At 44.7% G+C, this 16581-nt stretch overlaps 1 protein-coding gene across 2 annotated transcripts in view; it reads left to right on the top strand.

The window, feature by feature from the left end:
• Positions 1-15581, top strand: part of LOC125722759 (NACHT, LRR and PYD domains-containing protein 12-like) — a 37826-nt gene extending 22245 nt beyond the window's left edge. For both annotated transcript variants that reach the window (XM_048998958.1, XM_048998957.1), the window contains exons 7-10: positions 11367-11540; positions 12322-12495; positions 12579-12625; positions 14241-15581. In XM_048998958.1, coding sequence (XP_048854915.1) covers positions 11367-11540; positions 12322-12495; positions 12579-12625; positions 14241-14665 — 820 coding nt within the window. In that variant the 3' untranslated portion in view covers positions 14666-15581. The remainder of the gene's footprint in view (positions 1-11366; positions 11541-12321; positions 12496-12578; positions 12626-14240) is intronic.
• Positions 15582-16581: the final 1000 nt, after the last annotated feature.

Raw genomic sequence — 16581 nt, 5'->3', positions numbered from 1 at the left:
TTTCCACGACCATCTTTTGTGTAACAAATAACCAAAAATACAGCATCATACAGAATGGTCCAGTTTTCATTAATAGTGGGAAAACCACTCATATTCGTTTCAGTTCTGAATGCTGTAGGAAGCATTTCTGTAAATACTGGGTGTGGTGCGTGACTCTTTCGGTTCGGACTCTGTCCATGAGCGGAAGGTCGCTGGTTCAGATCTCTTGGCCAGCAGAGTGATGTCATCGCTGGGTCCTTGAGCTGCAGGGGTGCTGGATGCTGGCCGATCCTGCGCTGCGACCCCCAAACTTCCTCTCACCTGTATATGTGTCTGTGTGTCTCTTGGAGAGCAAGATGGGAGGGGCGAAAAGACAATTTCCCCATGGGGGTGAATGAAGTATCATTATTCATAGATCATTCAAACAAACATTTTTTCTAAAAGCCTATTTCACAGGACTGATAGCTCTCCGATTAGTGTATTGTTGATTAGGGCTGGGTGATAAGTTGTTTGTGTATGTGTCATTTAGTATAAAAATATCACAATAAACAATCATTTTGAGTCCTCCCCCTAAACATTGAGTGCAATTTCAGTTCAGTTCAGTTTTATTTGTATAGTGTTTTTTCACAACATTACATCATCTCAAAGCACTTTACAGCATCCCTGCCCAAAGCCCCCAGTGAGCAAGTCAGAGATGACAGTGGCAAGGAAAAACTCCCTAGAAAGACGAAAGCTTGGGAGGAACCAGACTCAGAGGAGGAGCCCATCCTCCAGGGGGCAGCAGAGGAAGCCCTAACCCTAACCAGACTCAAAGGGGGAGCCCATCCTCCAGGGGGCAGCAAAGGAAGCCCTAATCCTAACCAGACTCAAAGGGGGAGCCCATCCTCCAGGGGGCAGCAGAGGAAGCCCTAACCCTAACCAGACTCAGAGGAGGAGCCCATCCTCCAGGGGGCAGCAGAGGAAGCCCTAACCCTAACCAGATACAAAGGGGGAGCCCATCCTCCAGGGGGCAGCAGCAGGCCAGAAGGACGTCACAGGTAGTGGAGACGTCGCAGGCAGCAGGGTAGGCAGGATATCTTGAAAATGTGGGGTCTCCAGGCAGCATAGCCCAGGGGGAGTAGGGGAAATAAAATGTGCAGTTAGCCAAAGTAGGGGAGACTAGAGGCAGTGCAAACAGTTAGGTGAGTGCAGTATGTAAGCTCCGGCAGATATGACTATGGCAGCATAAGTAGGAGGGAGAGGCAGGTGGGAACGCAGGCATGGGGAGTCCCTGAATGTCAGCACTCCAATTCCACAAGGGGGTGTGAAGCTAAAGTGACAGACTGACAGTTCAGTTTATCCAAAGCCAATGGCACCGATCCCCACCCAGCTCTACACCTCACACTATAGGTCTGACTGGGAGTGAGCAGTTAGCTAGAGCTAGAACTAGAGTCCCTATAAGCTAAACTAAACAGGTGTGTTTTAGTCTAGACTTGAATATTGAGAGTCAGCCTGAATCCCGCACATCCGCTGGAAGACTATTCCACAGCTGAAGAGCACTATAAGAGAAAGCTCTGCAGCCTGCCGTAGCTCTTTCTGCCCTGGGTACTAACAGATATCCTGCTCCTTTCGATGGAAGAAAGCGAGGAGGGTTGTATAAGGCCAGCAGGTTACTAAGGTATTCTGGTGCAGGGCCATTCAGTGTTTTATAAGTCAATAGCAGTATTTTGTAGTTAATCCGAGACTTAACTGGAAGCCAATGAAGGGAGCATAGAACAGGGCTAATATAATCACATTTATTAGTGTTTGTAAGAACTCTGGCTGCTGCATTTTGTACCAGCTGATGTTTATGTAAGGATCCAGATGGGCACCCAGAAAGGAAGGCATTACAGTATCCAGCCTAGAAGTTATAAAGGTGTTAGTGTTTCTGCTTCATGACAGGAGAGCATCTTCCGAAGCTTGGCGAGGTTCCGTACATGATAGAACACAGCTTTAGTGATGCTTTTTATGTGAGCATCGAAACATAAATCTGAATCAACCAGAAGACCAAGATCTCTGACCAATGTGTTAGGTTGGGTAGGAAGACCACCAAGGTTGAGGTTGTCAAACTTATTTTGAGCCACCTTCGGACCAGTTAACAGTACTTCTGTTTTTCTGTGTTTAACATAAAGAAATTATTTGCCATCCATTACCGGATATCTAGTCGACAGTCGTCTAACCGAGAGCTGTGATGCATCATCCGGCTTAACAGATATATATAACTGTGTATCATCAGCAAAACAATGAAACCCAACACCATGATTTCTGATAATGTGAGCAATATATACAGTGTACAGTAGCGGCCCAGCACTGATCCCTGAGGGACACCATTGTAGGAATATTTAGCTCAGGTAAATTTTTATATCTCCACCAACATGTTTTGAAATTAATTACATTTGAATTAATCCCCGTGAGTCGGTTAATGTGAGACTTACATGGGATTCACTAGTTACCAGTATCGCTTAGTAACCTGGGTTAGAAGGCTCGTCCAGCGAGCTGCATCACCAGGTAATGTAAACGATCGGTAGTGAAGCTCCCCTCACGTCCAATGAGAGGGAGCCTCACGATATTTCAGTCGAGTTTGAGGTTTTAGAGCTCAGTAGCCAAATCGCACAGAGGCAGGGACTATTGTGAGCACTCAATGAACAGAGGCTGAAGTGGTGTAAAACTGGAGTGATTTTCCATCGGTTTGATACCAAACACGCCATACCAGCCTAGCAGTTCACACTGAATACCATCTGTAATGATTAATTAATGATTACTATATTATGTCATTATGTTATATTACTCACACCAGTACCTGGTCTAAGTGGTCTAGGTTGCACCTCAATCAGAGGTTACCCTTTATACAGACATTATATGACATATTCTCATTCCAACAGCACATCTTACCCTTAGATAGGCATGGTAGAATACAAAGATCAGATAAGGGCTGCCGAGGAATGTGGAAAAGAAAAGGGGGGAAGGTTAGTCAGTCAAAGAAAAAGAGTCTTTGAAAGTTAGGACACATTACAAACATAACCTGTCTGTATATTGAGACTAGTAGTCATGGATAAATAAATATACAGATATACTGTACAACAGCCAAACTTAAAAGAAACTTTCTTTAGGGTGTTGGGTGAGTGGTATGTAAGGCAGGATGTCTGGGGAGGGGGTTGTGTGCCAAGTCGAGGGACCCCTGTCCTTGAGGTCCACTCTGCTATCTGTAGGTCGTTAAAACTTTGAGCAATAAAAGTTGGAGTGCTGGCCCCCCTTGTTATCTGTGTGTGTTTAAGTGTGTCTGTGTGTGTGGGGTCACTAACCCCCCTTTGATGCCTAGGCCAATGTGTGCCTCTCGTACCAGGGTAGGCCTTGTCTCAGTCCACCTGGAATTTAAGCTTTGTGATATGTGCATGTGTGATCCTACACCAGATTTAAAATGGATAACCTTAAAAGGGAAATACTGTTCTGCAAAGCAAGCACAGTTTGTGGAAACACGACCCTAAAGTCATAAAAGAGGCTAACAGAGCTGCTTATGTTGTTAGAATGAAAGGAAGCTGGTTTACGTGTTTGCAGAGTGGAGGGGGTCTTGGCAGTAGGTCGCAGAGGTGATGAGCTGAGGGAATGGTAGCACCCAAGAAGGCGCGGCGTCTGGAGCGGTTGTTGGAGTGGAGCCCCTTGGATTCTCTCTCCTTGAGAAGCTTTAAGGTGAAAGGCTCTGTCTTGGTTGCAGTTCTCTGTTGGGTAGCAGGCCTTCACCGGCAGGCTTCAGGAGGGCTTCTCACGGACTGCTCTTCTCCCGGGGCTTCTCTTCTCCTCCCTCTGCGGGGCTGATGTTCTCCTCTGCTCCTCTCTCTTCTTCCCCCTGCTCTGTTCTGAGGTGCCATGTTATGTGTTCTAAAGGTCATGAAAAGGGATGACCAGGAATTCGACACCTGAAGCAATGGCTGACCATCTAGTTGGCAGGTTTTCGGAGGGGTGTCTGTGACAGTCCTTTTGGGATTTATGACTAGACTGGTACCACTTTACCGATGATTTTCATTAAACTGCTGTAACTTTTGATACATACAGTTTCATGGTAACCACTGACCAGATTTGGAATCAAGAGTGATTTTCCATCAGATTAACACCAAACATGCCATACCAGCCTGGGGGGGTCACACCTCATACAATCTGTATTAATTAACAATTTATGATATTATGCATGTTAATAAATCCCATCCATATACATCAACAGAGGTTGCTACTTTGGATCATTCGTACAGACATTACATTACATATTCACATTTAAACAGCACATCTTACCCTTAGATAGACGTGGCCGTTAGTTTGTGGTCATACCAATTTAAATTGCACATCTGGGAACAACATATTTTGGTTGGTGTGGCTTATCCTAATTATATACTCTCCAGAACTGATAATATGCACATTAATTCAGTCTTTTAATGCAGAATAGTAGAGGACAAAGAAGTGCTAACGGACCACAAAGATCAGATAAGGGCCACAGAAGAATGTGGAAAAGGGGGGGTTGTTAAACAAAGAAAGAAAGAACCTCTGATAGTTAGGAGCCACACTAAGATACCTGGTTACATTATTTAATTTTCAAGATTCCTCTGGGATAATCATGAGGGCATGTATGCAGGGGTAGCTAAACACTAAGATTGTCTAAGGACACACAAACATAACCTGTCTGGGTATCGAGACTAGTAGCCATGAGTAAATCAATATATAGTGAATACAAAGGCCGAACTTAAAAAAAAAAACTTTCTTTAGGGTGTTGGGTGAATCTGTGGTATGTAAGGCAGGATGAATGGGGAGGGGGTTACGTGCCAAGTTGAGGGGCCCCTATCCTTGAGGTCCACTCTGCTGTCTGTAGGTCCCTAAATCTTTGTGCCATAAAAGATGGAATTCCTCCCTTATTATCTGTATGAGTGTGTGTGGTGTGTGTGTGTGTGTGTGTGTGTATGAGCCGTGTGTGTGCATCTGTGTTTGTGTGTGTGTGGGGTCACTGACCCCCCCTTTTGTGCCTAGGCCAGCGAGTACCTCTCATATCAGGCTAGGCCTTGTCTCAGGCAGCCTGGAATCTCAGCCCTGTCGTATGTGTGTGTGTGATACTACACCATATTTAACTTTAGTGATCTTGGAAGATTCATTGTTCATGTTGACAAGCTGATAATGATCAGTTAAACAGGAGCCAAACCAAGACAGGGCTGTCTCCTTAATGCCAACCACAGATTCTAGCCGGTCCAAGAGGATATTATGCTCCACAGTATCGAATGCTGCAGTTAAGTCTAGTAATACCAACACAGACATACAGCCACTGTCAGAAGCCATAAGCAAATCATTCACTACTTTGACTTTGGCTGTTTCTGTGCTGTGGTTTGGTTCAAAGCCAGACTGATATAATTCATTAGCATTATTTTTCTGTAGGAAAGAAGACAGCTGGCGAGCAACAGCTTTTCCAGGATCTTTGAAATGAATGGAGATTGGCCTATAATTTCCTAAATCACTAGGTTCAAGATTTACTTTCTTTAGAATAGGTCTAATAACAGCTATTTTAAAAGGTTTTGGATCATATCCAAGCCTAAGAGACGAGTCTAACACATTTAACAGGGTGGTGCTAATCAGTGGTCGAATCTCCTTCAAGAATTTTGTAGGAATTGGGTCTAAGAGGCTAGTAGAGGATTTGCAGGAGGAAACTAAGCTCAAACGTTCTGATTGTTTTATAAGAAGGAAAGATTCAAAGGTGTCATTATCAGTACGCATAGGACTAGCAGGAGGCTGGCAGCTGTATGTACCTACAGATGTACACTGGATGGTCTGTCTAATCTTTATTTTACCATTACAAATGTAATAAAGTAATCACTCATAAAAGCTTGTGAGACTTGTGAGTTTAATGTTGAAGAATCATGTGTTAACCTAGACAGAGATTCAAATAGGAATTTAAGATTATTTTTGTTCTCTTCCATGAGTCTGGAGAGGTACACAGACCTCGCAGTCTGTACTTAGAGAGGCTCTTTCCAGGTAGATCTGAAAACTTCTAGTTCAGTTGAGCCCCATTTGTGCTCTAGCTTGCGTGATGCCTGTTTAAGTTACGCGTATGATCTGAGCACCAGGGGGCAGGTTTCTTATCTCTATGCTTTATCTTCTTAAGTGGAGCTACAAGATCTAGGTGCTGCAAAGCGATTTCTCCATGTGCACAGTTACCCGTTCAAGTTCATTTTCACACGGGGCTTCAGATGTAAGGCTGAAGGACTGTGGAAGTTGGTTGAGAAACACTGTTGTAGTTAATGAGGCAATTGAATATCTGATACTGTACTTTGGACCTGGAGCCGAAGGGAGGCTATACTGTATATCAAACGTTAACAAGTAATGATCTGAAAGCAGAGGATTCTGAGGTATAATAGATATGTGATCCACCAGGACACCATGGCTAAGAATCAAATCCAGGGTGTGGTTACAGGCATGAGAAGGCCGACTACATTCTGACAAACATCTACAGAGTCAAGGATAGCAGAAAATGTTGTTGTTAAAGGATCACTGTCATTCTCCATGTGAATATTAATTTCACGGCTTTGTCAGTAGTGACCACCAGGATTGTTGAGAAATTTGCAAACTCCAGGGACCAGGCGGTCTATACACAATAACAGTAGTGATTGGAGGTTTGGGACCAGCTGGTCTATACACAATAACAATGGTGATTGGAGGTTAGGGACCAGGCAGTCTATACAAAATAACAATGATGATTAGAGGTTAGGGACCATGTGGTCTATACAAAATAACAATGGTGATTGGAGTTTAGGGACCTTGCAGTCTATACACAATAACAATGGTGATTAGAGGTTAAGGACCAAGTGGTCTATACACAATAACAATGGTGATTGGAGGTTAGGGACCAGGTGGTCTATACACAATAACAATGGTGATTGGAGGTTAGGGACCATGCAGTCTATACACAATAACAATGGTGATTGGAGGTTAGGGACCTTGCAGTCTATACACAATAACAATGGTGATTGGAGGTTAGGGACCAGGCCGTCTATATACAATAACAATGGTGACTGGAGGGGCGGCATGGTGGTGCAGTGGTTAGCACTGTTGCCTCACACCTCTGGGTTCCAGGTTCGAGTCTCCACCTGGGTCACATGTGTGCGGAGTTTGCATGTTCTCCCCATGTCGTCGTGGGGTTTCCTCCGGGTACTCCGGTTTCCCCCCACAGTCCAAAAACATGCTGAGGCTAATTGGAGTCGCTAAATTGCCCATAGGTGTGCATGTGTGAGTGAATGGTGTGTGAGTGTGCCCTGCGATGGGCTGGCCCCCCATCCTGGGTTGTTCCCTGCCTCGTGCCCATTGCTTCCGGGATAGGCTCCGGACCCCCCGCGACCCAATAGGATAAGCGGTTTGGAAAATGGATGGATGGATGGATGGATGGATGGTGACTGGAGGTTAGGGACCAGGTGGTCTATACACAATAACAATGGTGATTGGAGGTTAGGGACCAGGCGGTCTATACACAACAACAATGGTGATTGGAGGTTAGGGACCAGGTGGTCTATAAACAATAACAATGGTGATTGGAGGTGAAGAACTACAAAGAGCTGATCCCGCAAGACTAAGAAGAAGAATTTCAAATGTGCTAAAGCTATAAGCACTTTGCTCAGACACTCGCAGGTCAGACTGAAATATTGCAGCAGCACCAGCACCTTTGCCATCTGGTCGAGGGTTATGCTGTAATCAGCTGGAGTAGATTCATTTAGTGCCATGAATTCATTCGGTTTAAGTCAGGTCTCTGTAAGGCATAAGGACCAAGACTAAAATCAGTAATCATTTCATTTATTAGTAGTGTCTTAGGAGCCAGTGATCTTCCATTCAAAAGTCCAAGTTTTAGCCTTGCATTACACCTATTACCTAATAATGCATTTGGTTTAATTATTATTAAGTTATTATGACATTCACTATGGTGGAATAGACCTCCATGATTAAAAGCGCAGGGAACAGACACAGTCCCAGTAACATGAACCCCAGGTGACGACTCTAAGCACCTAGCAGGTGGTCGGTTATGCCGGTTTGCCTACCACCTGGACTTCGCTCTGGCTAGTCAGCGATTTGCCTGGAGACTATGAGCTATGCTTTTGGACAGGAGATCGGCACCAGCCCACGAGGGGTGAATACCGTCCCTCTTCAAAAGCCCAGACCTACCCCCAAACGTTTGCCAATTGTCTATATAACCTACACCATTTATCGGGCACCATTCCGACAGCCAGCGATGTAGCGAAGATAATCTGCTGTATATTTCATCACCACATCTAGCAGGGATGGGGCCAGAGCGCATTACTGACACACACATCTTCTTCGCAAGGCTGCACACCTCTATGAAATTTGTCTGTGTAACTATTGACTATGAATTGCAGAATCATGCACAGACAATAGTTATAGCTCTACATTAATTTTATCGTTCTTTTTTTTTTTTAAGATGTGAACAGAATGTGCAGCCGTGTTGAGGGACCAGGCAGTCTATACACAATAACAATGGTGTTAATGGTTCCCTGACTATGAAACTTGAAAGGGGGGGGGGGGTGACCTATAATATATTTTGCCGAGCTCAGGGGTAGGAATGGACAATGCACAAGCTTTTAAAACTAATTAATAGTCATGCCGAGTTCCTTTAAAAACTATTAATTCTTCTTTATATTTTAAGAACTCAGGCTGGGGTTCATAGCTGTGACTGTCTGCAATTTTCTTACTTCGTACAGAAATTAACATTCATAAGTGCTTGTCTCGTTCGTCGCTCCACATAAGTTATGGGGTCATATGCTGCCTGGGGAAAAATAATACCTGCTTTTGTATCTAGTAGAATAGATTACTGTAATGCCCTCTTGTCTATTTCACATCTACAACGGGCCCAGAATGCCGCTGGTGGAGTGTTAACACGCACCAGTCACAGGGATCACATCTACAACGGGCCCAGAATGCCGCTGGAGGAGTGTTAACACGCACCAGGCACAGGGATCACATCTACAACTGGCCCAGAATGCCGCTGGAGGAGTGTTAACACGCACCAGTCACAGGGATCACATCTACAACGGGCCCAGAATGCCGCTGGAGGAGTGTTAACACGCACCAGGCACAGGGATCACATCTACAACTGGCCCAGAATGCCGCTGGTGGAGTGTTAACACGCACCAGTCACAGGGATCACATCTACAACGGACCCAGAATGCCGCTGGCGGAGCGTTAACACGCACCAGTCGCAGGGATCACATCTACAACGGGCCCAGAATGCCGCTGGCGGAGTGTTAACACGCACCAGTCACAGGGATCACATCTACAACGGGCCCAGAATGCCGCTGGCGGAGTGTTAACACGCACCAGGCACAGGGATCACATCTACAACGGGCCCAGAATGCCGCTGGCGGAGTGTTAACACGCACCAGTCAGAGGGATCACATCTACAACGGGCCCAGAATGCCGCTGGCGGAGCGTTAACACGCACCAGTCGCAGGGATCACATCTACAACGGGCCCAGAATGCCGCTGGCGGAGTGTTAACACGCACCAGTCACAGGGATCACATCTACAACGGCCCCAGACTGCCGCTGGCGGAGCGTTAACACGCACCAGTCAGAGGGATCACATCTACAACGGGCCCAGAATGCCGCTGGCGGAGTGTTAACACGCACCAGTCACAGGGATCACATCTACAACGGGCCCAGAGTGCCGCCGGCGGAGTGTTAACACGCACCAGTCACAGGGATCACATCTACAACGGGCCCAGAATGCCGCTGGCGGAGTGTTAACACGCACCAGTCGCAGGGATCACATCTACAACGGGCCCAGAATGCCGCTGGCGGAGTGTTAACACGCACCAGTCGCAGGGATCACATCTACAACGGGCCCAGAATGCCGCTGGCGGAGTGTTAACACGCACCAGTCACAGGGATCACATCACACCTGCTCTCACATCCCTGCACTGGCTTCCTCTGGCTTCTAGGATTGATTTTAAAGTTCATTTGCTAATTTGTAAATATTTACGTTGTTTAGCTCTGTCCTGCCTCAGTAACATGACTGTAAGGTATGTCCCAGGCAGATCAGGCAGATCATCCGGCAGTAATTTACTGATTATTCCTAAAACCCGGCTGGGGAGGGAGGGGGCAGCTTTTAGTCACTATGGGCCCAAACTCTGGAACTCTCTCCCAGAAAACCTGAGAGCTACTGAATGTCTCAGTACTTTCAAAACTAGGCTGAAAACGCATCTTTTCACCACCGCATATAATAATCTATGATAATCAGTTTTATTATTTTACACATTTATTATTATCAGTAATTGTGGGGCGGGGGGGGGTCTCTCCCCCCAGAAGACACTGAGGCTAGAGGCCCCTATGAGGGAGGGGCCCCTAAAGAGAACATGAGTGGTTAAAGTCCTTTATGATAATATTTTTTGATAGTATTATTTCAATAATGATTGACTGATTGATTCAGATAGATAGATGAGAGAGAGACAGAGAAAGAGAGAGAGAGAGAGAGAGTTGAGAAGCTCAAAATTCCCACCAGAAAGCTGCACTTGAATGACTGACATTCTGGCTGCTGACTCAGAGATAGAAGTTGGTGATGTGACAATACTGAACTTACAAGAATGGCGAACGCATGGTTACTGCAAGGGACAATGCTTGTGAAATTCTGTGCAATGTTTCTTTTTAACTGCCACAGAATCTTAGGCTAGAAAGCTGAACTGAAAGCATGAATGAATCCTTCTGTTATCTTGCTTTGTATGTAGCCTAAGCGCGTTTCCCCAGCAAAGATGATAATCGCCGGTTAGTCACTGTCAGATATCGACACCAGGATACTTGTCTGATTACGCTCATTACCGACAATATCGTCATATCACCCAGACGTAATTGGTGATTTGACATGTTCCCAGGTATAACAATACAGGGAGAAAAAGGATTTTACTCATGGGATCAGGAATCCAAGTGCCAGTTGCTGCTGCATTAGCTGCTGGGAATGTTCACATCTCCTCCTTTCAGTGATACGTGTCGAGTGTAGGGACACCTGGCAGAAAGATGACTAAGTACTGCACTGGAAGCACTGGTCTGACTGTTATGGGAGGGTTCATGTCCATCTTGTTGTTGATGTGTTCCTATGTATTCCTATAGCTTGTACTTAATGTTTTTACCTCTAGTTTTGAGCAAAGATGCACTGACTCACAATTAGTGATCATATGACTGCAGCAGATTGTCAGGATGCACAGAACACTCTGCAGACTATAACTCATTTTGAAGTGTAAGCTGTGCTGCTAATTATAATGAAAACAAATGCTTATTGTAATGCTTTGTATTTTACTAATGTGTAGGATGTGTATATGTCTGTGTCTTAAAGTGTTTTCTGTTTCAGGCTGAACAGCCATGATCTCATAGATAAACACTGTGAAGTGCTGTCTTCAGCTCTAAGATCAAACTCTTCCCCCCTGAGAGAGCTGGACCTGAGTGACAATAACCTGAAGGATTCAGGAGTGAAGCTGCTCTCTGCTGCACTGGAGGATTTACACTGCATACTGGAGATACTGAGGTCAGTATTACTGGGTATTCCACACTGTAAACTGGGGATACTGAGGTCAGTATTACTGGGTATTCCACATTGTAAACTGGAGATACTGAGGCCAGTATTACTGGGTATTCCACATTGTAAACTAGAGATACTGAGGTCAGTATTACTGTATATTCCACATTGTAAACTGGAGATACTGAGGCCAGTATTACTGGGTATTCCACACTGCAAACTAGAGATACTGAGGTCAGTATTACTGGGTATTCCACATTGTAAACTGGAGATACTGAGGCCAGTATTACTGGGTATTCCACACTGTAAACTAGAGATACTGAGGTCAGTATTACTGGGTATTCCACACTGCAAACTGGAGATACTGAGGCCAGTATTACTGGATATTCCACATTGTAAGCTAGGGATACTGAGGCCAGTATTGTGGGGTATTCCACACTGTAAATTGGAGATACTGAGGTCAGTATTGCTAAGTATTCCACACTGCAAACTGGGGGTACTGAGGTCAGTATTACTGGGTATTTCAAACCACAAACTGGAGATACTGAGGTCAGTAATACTGGGTATTCCACACTGTACGCTTTAGATACTGAGGTCAGTATTACTGTGTATTCCACACTTTAAAGAGGAGATAGTGAGCAATTAGCTAAGGGAAAGAGAGGAGGGGTCCTGCCTTGTCTTAGACACTAAACTGTAATTCTTGAATTATTTATTAGAGCATCACATTTATTTAATAATTATAATGGTGAGGTGATATTATTTATTGGGGAGTTTCTGTCTTTCTCTGCAGGCTGTCAGGCTGTAGAGTCACAGAAGAAGGCTGTTCTTCCCTGGCTTCAGCTCTGAAGTTAAACCCCTCACACCTGAGAGAGCTGGATCTGAGCTACAATCACCCAGGAGACTCAGGAGTGAAGCTGCTCTCTGCTCTACTGGAGGATCCCAGCTGTAAACTGGAGAAGCTGAAGTGAGTACAGAGTGTGTCTGACACGCTACAGATACTTATGCATGTATGTGAAGAAGAGTCATGTCATTCTGCTTCTCCTATAGTGTGGATCACGGTGGAAAGTGCAGGACCAGACCAGGCTTACAGAAATGTAAGTGTCTTTGCATGTTTTTTATTAATAATACCATGAATACTATGTTATGGTTGTATTCACACAATTGTTGTGATGAGTGTGGCTTTTTGCACTGTGTGTAGATGGATTTCCATGTTTGTGTTTAGGTGAGTTTCATGTCATTTTAGACAACATCCAAACAAGAAACAAAAAATCAAAATCATCACCAAAAACACTATCAATTCATTTAATCGTTTTTAAAAATATTTTTTACAAATGCTTTATAGCTGCTTACAATTTGTATTATCTTGGTGTTTGTGTGGGAGTGTAGGATGGTTAAATATATTCTGAATTAATTATACATCTTTAATTTCACAAAAAAAGAATCCTTTGCATTTGTTCTTTTTGCGGATGCCTTGAGTGTATGTGTTTTCTGTGTGAGATTCGTTAGTATTGTCCTAAGGAGGCACCTGTAGGCAGTGAGACCGGACTCTCTCCTCAAGTGCAAAATGTGAATTTGCATTTTTACAGGGTGGTTCTGGATCATTCATTAATATTCATGAGAGAATATTACCGATTGGTCACTGAATCCCTTAAACCAGGGGAGCCCAAATCCAGTCCTGGAGGGCCAGAGTCCTGCGCATTTTTGGGTTTCCCCTCATTTAACACACCTGATTCATCTCATTGTGCTAATAACCACACAGCTCTTGAGCTGAATTATTTATGGTGGAAAAGGGAAAGAACTTTGCTACACAGGGCACCGGCCCCCCAGGACTGGATTTGGACACCCCTGCTTTAGCTAGAAGAAAAAGGCAGCACAAGTCGATGTTAACTGGCCAGTGAGGTAGTGCCCCTCTCATAAATACTAATCAGCTAGCCAATCGTGTAGGGCTTCACTCGTGAATATTAAAAAGTTCTCCTGATCCACGGTGCTAAAAGAAATCAGCGCCCGGGACACACTGGATGTGCGGCGGAAAATATCAAATTTCATTTCGGCGCCCATGTTAACAGATTAGACGCGGGGCTCACGCCTCGCGGTTACGGCGCAGCATCTACAGTCACGCGCGCGGTAAGCGGTTCTCTATGGAAGCGTATTGCATTCATCTGGGAAAAATTAATTCTGTTTTTCCGAATTAATGAGATAATAATCCCGTTTTTCAGAGCAATATTTTTCTGAATTAATGAAAACCTTCCTGTTTTTTTATGATGCGCGCATGATCTGTGCCGGAATCATCGTTTATATCACAATCCAGGTCCAAATGTTTATTAAATATCACTTTAAACGTGTAATAATATTACTTAAATATTCTGTTATTGATGGCCATTTTAGAGCCGCACGCGCCGGAATTAGCGGTTTGAAGGAAAGACACTGACTTTAGTATTGATCTCTGGTGCCGTTTTGTGGTAAATATGCTTGTGATGAATATGTCTGATGAATGTCGCTGCTTTGTCATTTTTTAATTAAATTAATTAAGCTGTTAGTTTAGCTCGTGCCCATTTTGGCGGCTCTTCCCGCCGCCGTCGCGCGCCCACTTTATGTTTCATAAACTTCAGTTCCCGCTTCGTTAGGGGAAGCTGTGCTGTTTTTATATCGTACAGAAACATAAAGTACAGGCGGCCTGATGGGATTAATAATTCTTCCTCCTGCCTACAGACTCCTGCCAGCTGACGCTGGACCCCAACACAGCAAACAGACTCCTGTCTCTGTCAGAGGGGAACAGGAAGGTGACAGGGGGGGCAGAGCAGCCATATCCTGATCATCCAGAGAGATTTGACAGCCGCCTCCAAGTTCTGTGGAGAGAGAGTCTGACTGGCCGCTGTTACTGGGAGGCTGAGTGGAGTGGAGATGCAGCCTGGATAGGAGTCACTTATAAAGGGATCAGGAGGAAAGGAGAGAGTGACTGTGGGCTTGGATACAATGACAAATCATGGAGTCTGTACTGTGATACTGACAGATACTCTGTCCGGCGCAATAATAAACAGACTCTCATACCCATAAAGCCCTCAGGCTCCCGCAGAGTAGGAGTGTATCTGGACTGGGGGGGCTGGTGCTCTGTCCTTCTACAGAGTCTCCTCTGATGGACTGACCCCCCTGCACAGATTCACCTCCTCATTCACTGAGTCCCTCTATCCAGGGTTTTGGGTTTATAGAAACTCCTCAGTGTCACTGTGACGTGTTGCTGGTTCTCCTGGCAAAAAGGTGAAATCTCTGCTTTTTAACCTTTATAATCATTTTTACTCTGAAATGTACAGAACTGTGCAAAAGTCTTAGGCAGACAAAGAAAATGATGTTTAAATTATCCTCCTGTTGGTGTAAAACTATGATATGATGCCTGTCAAAGTGTGTCAGCTTCGCCATTTCAGAACCTCTGCTAAAATCATCCTAGTATTTGCAGCGACCGTCCAGTGCAGCCATGTATTTTTTGACTTGACCACTAACACACCTCATACAGCTAGTCAATCTCTCACTGACTTTTAAAACCAATATATTTAATTATTTAATTGAGCTGTTGGTGAAATTTAACAAAATCATGGAACGGCTTGAGGTGCCGCTGAGGAGAAGATTGGGAACTGAAGCGGTGTTCATCTAGCCATCCAACTAGATATCAGTAACTTTTTAGGAAACAGAAGAAATTATTACTAGTTTTTATTGTGTTACTCTTATTTTGTCTAATGTTAAATTGTGTTTTTTGTTCTAAGCCAAAGTGCACTTGCTACCCAGATAAACAGCTTTAAACATTTCTTTGGACTGCCTAAGACTTTTGCACAGTACTGTGTGTTTGACAAAAAATAAATGACTGTGTTTAGTGAGCTGAATAACATCAAAAATATAGTTTAATAGTTTTTTTATTTGACTAAAATGTAATTAAATGTAATCCTGATTGGGGGGGGCTATCCCCTTCTCCTGTATATGTACATTTTATATATTATATATTTATGTCCATTTACTGTATTCCCTCCCTGTACAATGACAATAAAGGCTTTCTGTTCTGTCCTATTAATGTCCAGCTTCAGCGTCACCCAAAGCACAACTGAGTAACATAATGAAACCACAGTCTGCTGGATTAAGTTAAATTCACTGTATTACTGCAGCTGAACAAAACTGACACAATGACTGTCAATCAGTGTATAAAATAATCATTTAACTAGAGACATAACAGACTGAAAAAAACTGGAAAATATAATTATGTCCTGGTTCAGTGGATTAAAGTAAATAAAATTATTATTAATATATTTAAATAAATAAAGAAATTTGATTTGTTAAATAATTAACACCCTTGCCACCCCCACCCCCCAGTAATAGGTCTGCTTGCTCCCCCGTCATACAGAATAGGCAGGTGTCCAGGGTCCCATACCCCCCCCCCCCCACCCCACTGTAAAAGATCTGGTTGCTGCCCTGTCGTACAAAAAGGGCAGCTACCCGGACACCCTTGCCACCCCCACCCCACCACACTGTAAAAGAACTGGGTACTCCCCGTCAGACAAAAAAGGCATGTGCCCAGGCACCCTTGCCACCCCCACCTCACTGTAAAAGGTCTGGGTATGCCCCCGTCAGACAGAACGGACACGTCCCCAGGCACCCTTTCCCCCCCCCCAACCCCACTGAAAATGGTCTGGTTCTCCCCCATCGTGCGAAAGGCGCAGCTAACCAGAAACCCTTGCCACCCCCACCCCACTGTGAAAGGTCTGGTTATGCCCCCGTCAGACAGAAAAGGCATGTGCCCAGGCACCCTTGCCACCCCCACCCCACTGTAAAAGGTCTGGTTACTCCCCCATTGGACAGAAGGGGCAGGTGTCCAGGCAGCATTACCACCCCCACCCCCCTAAAAAAGGTCTGGTTCTTCCCCGTCGGACAAAAAGGGCAGCTACCCAGACACCCTTGCCACCCCCACCCCCCTGTAAAAGGTCTGGTTATGCCCCCGTCAGACAGAAAAGTCATATGCCCAGGCACCCTTGCCACCCCCACCCCACTGTAAAAGGTCTAGTTACTCCCC

The sequence above is a fragment of the Brienomyrus brachyistius genome, unplaced genomic scaffold (genome assembly GCF_023856365.1).
Source record: "Brienomyrus brachyistius isolate T26 unplaced genomic scaffold, BBRACH_0.4 scaffold42, whole genome shotgun sequence".
Lineage (NCBI taxonomy): Eukaryota > Metazoa > Chordata > Actinopteri > Osteoglossiformes > Mormyridae > Brienomyrus > Brienomyrus brachyistius.
Note: the sequence above shows the minus strand (reverse complement) of the source record. Positions and strands in the feature narration are given on the sequence as shown.